The 8483-nt window shown below is 43.0% G+C and overlaps 1 protein-coding gene across 2 annotated transcripts in view; it reads left to right on the top strand.

The window, feature by feature from the left end:
* Positions 1-233: 233 nt before the first annotated feature.
* jmjd8 (jumonji domain containing 8) overlaps positions 234-8483 on the top strand; it is a 63315-nt gene continuing 55065 nt past the window's right edge. For both annotated transcript variants that reach the window (XM_072268900.1, XM_072268898.1), the window contains exon 1: positions 234-391. In XM_072268900.1, coding sequence (XP_072125001.1) covers positions 306-391 — 86 coding nt within the window. In that variant the 5' untranslated portion in view covers positions 234-305. The remainder of the gene's footprint in view (positions 392-8483) is intronic.

Genomic DNA, 8483 nt, shown 5'->3' with positions numbered 1-8483 from the left:
TGAGATCATTCAGCAAATGCTGTAAATCTTGAACAAAGCACACACAAGATATGCTGGAAAACTCAGCAAGTAAGGCAGTATCTATGGAGGGAAATAAACAGTCGATGTTTCGGGCAGAGTCCGAATACTGTACTACCTGACTGCTGAGTTTCTCCAGCATTTGTGCGCAGTGCGGACTACAATTCCCAGGATGCACAACGGGACAGCGCAGTGTCTAATGGGAAGTACAGCTTCGGTTCGGGTGCCAGGTGGCGGAGTCTGTCGCCAACCTCCGTTCAGCCGGTCCTCCCTCACCGAGAACGGCGATGGGGTGGCGGGCACTGCGGCTTCTGCTCTCGTCGGTGCTACTCGGTGGAGCTTCAGCTGGAGACTTGGAGACGGACGGAGGCTGGTAAGAGTTGGGAACTGCACTGGGAGCGGTGGAAAGGTGTGAATTTGCCCGGCGCTGTCGGGCTGATTCGGTTCTTAAAGTGGGAAATTTTTAGAAACACTGCGTGCCAGGCAGCATCTGTGTAGAGAGCCTGTCCCAGACTGGGTGGAGGGTCTCGACCTGAGAAGTCCACTGCTCCAGTGTTGCTGGAGATTCCCAGCACCTGCAGTCTTGTGTGTGCGTGCAGAGTTAAACATTTCAGGCTCATCGGAGTGCCTCTCTCCAGTGATGCTGCCTGACCCGCTGAGTGTTTCTAGCATCTGCACGCTTTAAAAAAAAGTCACTTATTATAATTAATACTCGCGGCATTTCAAAATATGGCGCAACACACATAATGGTGGAGGAACTCAGCAGGTCAGGCAGCACCGAAAGAAACGAAAAAAAAGTCAGCATTTTCCGGCCGAGCACCTTGATCCGGCCATGGCCATGGGATTCTTTATATACACCAGTCTCTAAATGGGCCTTTGGCTCTCGAGGCTTGTGCCGATTTCCTGAAGGAACCTTTACACAATGAGTTCTAGATCATAGCCACTACATTTAAAATGTATTTCTGTACATTCTCCTTGTACCTTTTGTCTACTTTAGACTCGCAGTGTGGACGCAGGTTGTTTGGCTCACTGTGGCCCTTCTGTGTTAACTCCATTTTCTGGCACTGGGTCAGTTTGTCTTCTATACATGGGTGCTGTCTTGACACTTTAGATGCTATCTGCAATTCTGATTCAACAGATGTGGTCTGTGACCAGTGGTGTGCTGCGTGGATTGGTGCTAAGTCCTCTGTTGTTTGTCATGCATTTTAACACTTTGGATGTGAAAGCAGCAGGCCTGATTAGTAAGTTTAAAGATGACACAAAAATTGGTGAGCTATTGGACAGTGAAGAAGGTTGACAAAGGTTACAACAGGATCTAGTTCAACTGAGAAAATGGGCCAAGGAATGGGAGATAGTATTTAACTGGTACATGTAAAGTGATGCATTTTGGCAAATTAAACCAGGACAGGACCAACCCAGTGAGTGACAGGGCCCATGGGGATGTTGTAGAACACAGGGATCTAGAGGTACCATCGGGGTACAATTCAATGATTCCCATGTTGTTAGGATAGGCAATGGTGAACAAGATCTATGGCAAGTTTGCCTTCATGAGCTGAATACAAGGGATGGGATGATGTTTTACACTTATACAACGTGTTGGTGAGACATCTGGAATATTGTCTCCTATCCTTTGGGAAGAATGTGATTAAGCTAGGGAGGAGGAGAAAAGATTCACAAGGATGTTGCTGGAAATTGAGGGCACAGTTTAGAACTTAAGCTTGAGAAGTTAGAGGTATAGCAAGTGTAGGCGGATGATGGTCGAGGCAGTGGAATGCTGCTCCTGGTAAGTTAAAGGATTGCAGGGTATCTATTGCCTCCTGGATGACTACATCTATGGGAAGTGCACCTGACATCAAGCTGTTGACTGACAAGGTCAAGGAACTGGAGCTGGATATACTTAGGACCATCCAGGAGGCTGTAAACATCATAGATGAGACTTTACTGAGGTGCAGCCTCCAAATAGTAGATGTATGACCATCTGAAGTAATAAGGGGAGTAAGCGGTCAGTGCAGGGTTCCCCTGTGACTTTTCCCTCAGCAACAAGTATACCCCTTTGAATACTGGTGGGGGGGTGGAATGACCTTTCAGGGCACAGTAGTATCAGTGTGGCTGGCTCTTAGGTAAAGTCAGGCAGAGCAATAGTGGTAGGACACTCAGTAGTTAGGGGGACGGAGTGGAGATGCCATGGCCGTGAAAGAGATGACTGGGACTAGGTCCCATCTAGAGAAAGTTCAATATTAGATCTCCTATTAGGGAATGAGACAGGGCAGGGGACAGAAGTTTGTGTAGGGGAACACTTTGCGTCTAGTGATCATAATCCCATTAGTCAGTACGATTGATGGTTCTAGTTGCTGCCAGCGGAGTGGTCACTGGTTCGAGTTGGTGCTGTCAGAGGGTTGCTGGGGCTCGATGCTCTCGGAGGTGTTATCGAAATTCTGATATTTATCGATTGGACTGTAGTTCATATTGAGTTCTATGTTTTTTCCATGTTCTCGCCCATTCTTCTTGTGGATTAGCAGGCTCTGGGTTTGGGTGATCTGCTGGGGGTGCTTGGGATTGTGTGTGATTGTTTGCTTTTTCTTTTCCTGTGGGAGGGGGGGTATTGATGTCTTTCTTTCAACTACTTTTGTGGTTGTCTGTATTTTATGGCTATCTGGGGAAGAGATGAATCTCAAGAGTTGTATTCTGCATACCTACTTCGCTAATAAAATTAACCTTTGAACATTTGAGAAAGATAGGTTTTGTTCTCGTGTTGAGATTCTAAATCGGAGAAAGGCGAATTTTTTATGGTATCAGAAAGGATCGGGTAGTTGTGGATTGGACAGAATGTTTTCAGGCAAAGTGTACTTACTAAGTGTACAAAAGTGAAATTTTAAGAGTACAGAGTTTGTATGTTCCTGTGAGTTAAAAAACAAGGGTAACAGGTTTAGGGACCCTGTTTTTTGAGAGATATTGAGGCCCTGGTTAAGAAAAAGGAGGTGCACAGCAGATACAGGAAGGAAAGAGTAAATGATGTACTTGAGGAGTATAAGTAATGCAAGAGAACACTCAAGAAGAAAATCAGGAGGGCTGAAAGAAAGCATGAGGTTGCTCCAGCAGACAAGGTGAAGGAGAATCCTAAGGGTGTCTACAGATATATTAAGAGTAAAATTGGTCCTCTGGAAGATCAGAGTGGTCATGGAGTTGAAAGAGATGGGGGAGATCTTAAATAGATTTTTTTTGCATCTATTTATTTGTGAGGAAGACACAGACTCTATAGAAGTGAAGCAAAGCAACAGTGAGGTCATGAAACGAATACAGATTACAGAGGAGGAGGTATTTGCTGTTTTCAGGAAAAAAACTTTGGGGCCTGACAATGTATATCCTTGGACCCTGTGGGAGGCTAGTGCAGAAATTGAAGGGCCTGAGCAGAGATATTTAAAATGTCCTTAGCCACAGGTGAGGTGCCAGAGCATTGGAGGCTAGCTAATGTTCTGTTGTTTAAGAAAGGTTCTAAGAATAAACCAGGGATTATAGGCTGGTGAGCCTGGCATCAGTTGAGGGTAAGGCATTGGAAGGTATTCTAAAGGACGGCAAGTTTAAGTATTTGGATATTCAGGGACTGGTTAGAGAGGGCTAGTCAATATGGCTTTGTATATGGTAGGTCATATCTACCAAATTTATCGCTATTTGAAGAAGTTACTTGGAAAGTTGATGAAGTCAAGGCAATGGATGTTGTCTACATGGACTTTGACAAGGTCCTGCATTGGGAGGTTGGTCAAGAAGGTTCAGTCACTTGGCATTGAAGCTGAAGTACTGGAGTGTGGTAGTAGATGGCTGCTTCTCTGGAGACTTGTGACTAGTGGTGTGCCACATGGATCGATGCTGGGTCAGTTGTTTGTCATCTATATCAATGATCTGAATGGTAATGTGGTAACCTGGATATGCAAGTTTGTGGATGAGACCAAGATTACAGGTGTAGTGGAATGGGAGGAATTGCGGCAGGATCTGAACCAGCTGGAAAAATGGCAGACAGAATTTAATGCAGGCAAGCGTGAGGTATGGCACTTTAGGAGAATAAATCAGGGTAGGACTTGCATGATGAATGGTAGGGGACTGAGGAGTGAGGTAGAACAGAGGGATCTGAGAATACAGATCCATAATTCCTTGAAGGTGGTGTCACAGGTAGATAGGGTTGTAAAGAAAGCTTTTGGCATATTGGCCTTCATAAATCTAAGTACTGAATACAGGAATTGGGATGTTATGAAGTTGTATAAGGCATTGGTGAGGCCTAATTTGGAGTATTGTGTGCAGTTTTGGTCACTTGCCTATAGGAAAGATGTCAGTATGATTGAAAGGAGGCATCTCCGTTAATGCATTATTAGAACTTAAGGAGTAAATGCAATGTCTTCTATATACATTTGCCAATAATACATTTACTACTAATTTTTTAAAAAACTGCAGATGCTGGAGGTGTGAAATAAAAACAAAAAAACTGGTGGAAATGCTCAGCAAACATCTATGGAAAGAAGCAGCTTGTTTTGTGTTTCCAAGTCTGATTGCCCCCCCATTCTTGACCTCCCCTACTCCTTCTGGTTAACCCATGCTTGCCCGATGCCCAGTATCGTGATGAGTAGAAATTGTCAATAGCGTATTTCCTTTTAATTAAGATTACAGATTCATTACTCTGCTCAGAAAAATCTAGGCAGGCAGACACCCCAGTTTGCTAAATTTGGAGTGGTGTGCTGTGTTTTCAAAGCATGAGACATTAATTCTTTCAAATGTACATAAATTTGTAGACAAGTTATGAGGTAACCCTACTTCATGTTTAACACTCTCAGAATGCTAATTGGCACTTTGTGGGAGCTTGGTACATATTGTTTGTGATATCTGCATTACAGAGAGAATGCTGCACTGTCAGAGGTCCACCATTTTAGACAATCTGTGTAAATTGAGACCTGTTTCTTTTAATAGGTGAACATAAGATATCTCCCAGGGCTATTAGCAATTTGTGCAGGGGAATTACTCCCAACCAATATTTATCCTTCAACAAAGCAACTAAAAGCGAGAGCTTATTGACATTTGGATTTGCTATGCAGTGCCTTGAAAAAATATTCAGCCCCTAACCCTTTTTTCACATGAATGAGTATTACAACCAGAGATTTTGATCAATTTAACTGAGAATTTTTATTTGTGAATGACATGCTCCTCTTCACAATAAAGCCCAAAAAACAGGGAAAATTGTAAAGCATGAAAAAGTAAAAAATCAATAACTGATTTTTTAGCAGCCAGCAGTTCAGAAGTATTCACCCATCTTTGCTCAGTACTTGGTTGAAACCCCTCTCGCAGCTATTACAGCCAGTAATCTTTTTGGATAAGTCTCTATTAGCTTTGCATAATGTGATGGATTTCACCTTGCAAAATTGTTTAAGCTGTGCCTGGTTAGTTGGGAAGCGGCAATGGACAGCAATTTTGAGGTCTTGCCAAAGATATATGATTGGGTTAAAGTCAGAACTCTGACTGGGCCACTCAAGAACTTCCGCTTTCTTCATGGTTACTCTGGCTGTGTGCTTTGGGTCATTGTCCTACTGAAAGATTAACTTCCTTCCTAGTTTAAGCTTTCTGGCATAGTATAGCAGGTTTTTATTCACAATCTCTCTGTATTTAGCAGCATTCATTTTTCCCATCAATTCTAACCAGATTTCTCACCCCTACTGCTGAAAAGCATCCCCATGGCATGATGCTACCTCCACTCAGTAGGGATTTCAGTAGGGATGGATCAGCAGCTACAGGAAATGTTTGATGGAGGTTATTGCTGCTAAAGGAGGTTCCACTAGTTATTAAATACAAGGGTTCACAAACTTTTTCCAGCCTGGACTGTGAATGATTAAACAATGTGTTCAAGAAAGACATGGGAAGTACAATTGTTTATGTGTTAATAGTTCAGGCAGGTTGGGTTTATCTATTATTGTGACTTAGATGAAGATCAGACCACATTTTATGAATAATTAATGCAGAAAACCAGATAATTGCAAAGGGTTCACTAACTTTTTTTTGCAACTGTATCTCGTTTCCGTAAGACCTCTCGTCACCATCTGAAACTTAGCAGTAGTATCGTCAGCAAATTTATATGTGACATTTGAGCTATACCTAGCCACACAATCATGCACTTAGAGAGAGTGGAGCAGTGGGTTAAGCACACATCTTTGAGGTGCGCCAGTGTTGATTGTCAGCAAGGTGGAGATATTATTTCTAATCCACACAGATTGTGATCTTCCGGTTAGGAAGTTGAGGAATCCAGTTGCAGAAGTAGATACAGAGGCCCAGGTTCTGGAGCTCACCAGGCCAGGGAAGACTTAACTCGGGCAATACTCATCATTGAAACTTACCTTCATAACCTCCTCATCTCTATCCCTGCCAGAACTCACCAGCAACTGAATCACTTATCCATTCCTTTATCAATAGATTCTATCGTACAGTGGTCTCAAAGTTATGAAGCAATTAGATTAGATTATGAAGACATGCAGTCCTCTTTTATTGTCATTTAGTAATGCATGCATTGAGAAATGATAATGTTCCTCCAGAATGATATCACAGAAACACAAGACAAGCCAAGACTTAAAAAAACTGACAAAAACCACATAATTATAACATATAGTTACAACAGTGCAAAGCAATACCGTAATTTGATGAAGAACAGACCATGGGCACGGTAAAATAAAAGTCTCAAAGTCTCTCGAAAGTCCCATCATCTCACGCAGACGGCAGAAGGGAGAAACTCTCCCTGCCATGAGCTTCCAGCACCACAAACTTGCTGATGCAGCATCCTGGAAGCAGCCGACTCTTGAGTCCGTCCAAAAACTTCGAGCCTCCAACCAGCCCTCTGAGCACCACCTCTGCCGAGTGCTTCGACCCCGGCCCTGGCAACAGGCAAGGATTTGGAGCCTTCCCCTCCGGAGGTTCTCGATCACATAGTAGCAGCGGCAGCGAAGCAGGCATTTCAGAAGTTTCTTCAGATGTTCCTCCATGCTTCTCACATCTGTCTCCATCAAATCAGGATTGTGCACCGCCCCTATTTAACAAATACGATATCATTTTGGAGCGGCCGCGCACGCTGCGTCGCGCCGCCATCTTCTCCTCCCCTCCCCCAAACAATCAATTCAGAATTGATTCAGGCTCTTTGGCCCTATCAGTCCATGCGAACAACCCCCCCCCCCCCACCCCACTAGTCTGAATTTCTCTCTAAGCCCCTTCCTATCATGTACCTACCTAAGCTATTGTACCTGCCTCAACCACTGCTTCTGGCAGCTCATTCCATGTACTCACCACCGTCTGAGTGAAAAAAGTTGCTCTTCAGGTCCCTTTTAAATCTTTCCGCTTCCATCCTAAATCTATGCCTGCTAGTTTTGATCTTACCTATCTGGAGCAAAGACTGTTAGTATCTACTGTATCTATGCCTCTCATAATTTTAAACATTTCTATAACGTTGCCCCCTCATTTTCCTATGTTCCAAGAAATAAAGGCCTATTCTCACGAGTCTATGATAGAGCTTCAACCTTCCAAGTCTGACATGCTTGAGGTTATTCAAAATTTTGTTTCCTTTACCTTAATTTGCACAAAATTTTATTGGATGCTATTCTAGTATTGTTTCCTTCGTAAAATTATCACCTTGCCTTCAAATGCCTCCTTGTGCTTTTCTCTCTTTCTGTCCCTGTAATTTCTACCAGTTTCAAAGTCCTCTGTGTTCTTAGCTCCTCAACTCTTAGCTTCCTGTGGATTATTGCATTTACTATTGGGCGCTCAATTCTGCTAGTTCTATTTTATTCTCCTGTTGTTCCTCTTGCCACTCCGTAGGTTCTACCACAGACTGGGGACAGTTTATAGCAGCAAATTAAATGAGCAGTCTATATTCAGATGTGGAACAGAACCTGATCACCCAGGAAGTTTATGCATGCTTCACACAGACGACACCATAGGTCAGAATTGAACCGACATTGCTCAAACTGTGAAGCATATCTCTGTGAGCTACTGTGGCAGTGCCTTCTGCTAGCACCTGAGCTCTAGAATCTGTAACTACTCATCACCCATTTTCTAGGTGGATCCTAAAATCTATTTGTTTAATCATTACCTGATAAAGCTTTTGATGTAGTTAGTATCAAACTTTGATATTTTGTCAAGCATTTTGGAACATTTGAAATTGTCCTTCATTCATGAATATTGGAAATAAGCAACATTTCTCCAACCCAAGGAAAGCTATTGATGTCAGATCATTTGAAAATTTCAAAGAGACATTCAGATGTTTTAAAACGAGAGCTTTGTGTGCTGACGGAACAAAATGGGAGAACAGAGTAAAACCACAGATGTAGTGGCACTGGTTCAAAGAGGTGAATGGTCTGTACCTGTTCCTGTAATTCTCCGGCAATATTCATGGACACTATCTTGCACTAACATTGTCATTGTATGAGGAAAGATTGAATAGGTTAGGA

Source organism: Mobula birostris, chromosome 9 (assembly GCF_030028105.1).
Source record: "Mobula birostris isolate sMobBir1 chromosome 9, sMobBir1.hap1, whole genome shotgun sequence".
Taxonomy (NCBI): domain Eukaryota; kingdom Metazoa; phylum Chordata; class Chondrichthyes; order Myliobatiformes; family Myliobatidae; genus Mobula; species Mobula birostris.
The sequence above is the reverse complement of the archived record's forward strand: the minus strand, read 5'-3'. Positions and strand labels throughout refer to the sequence as shown.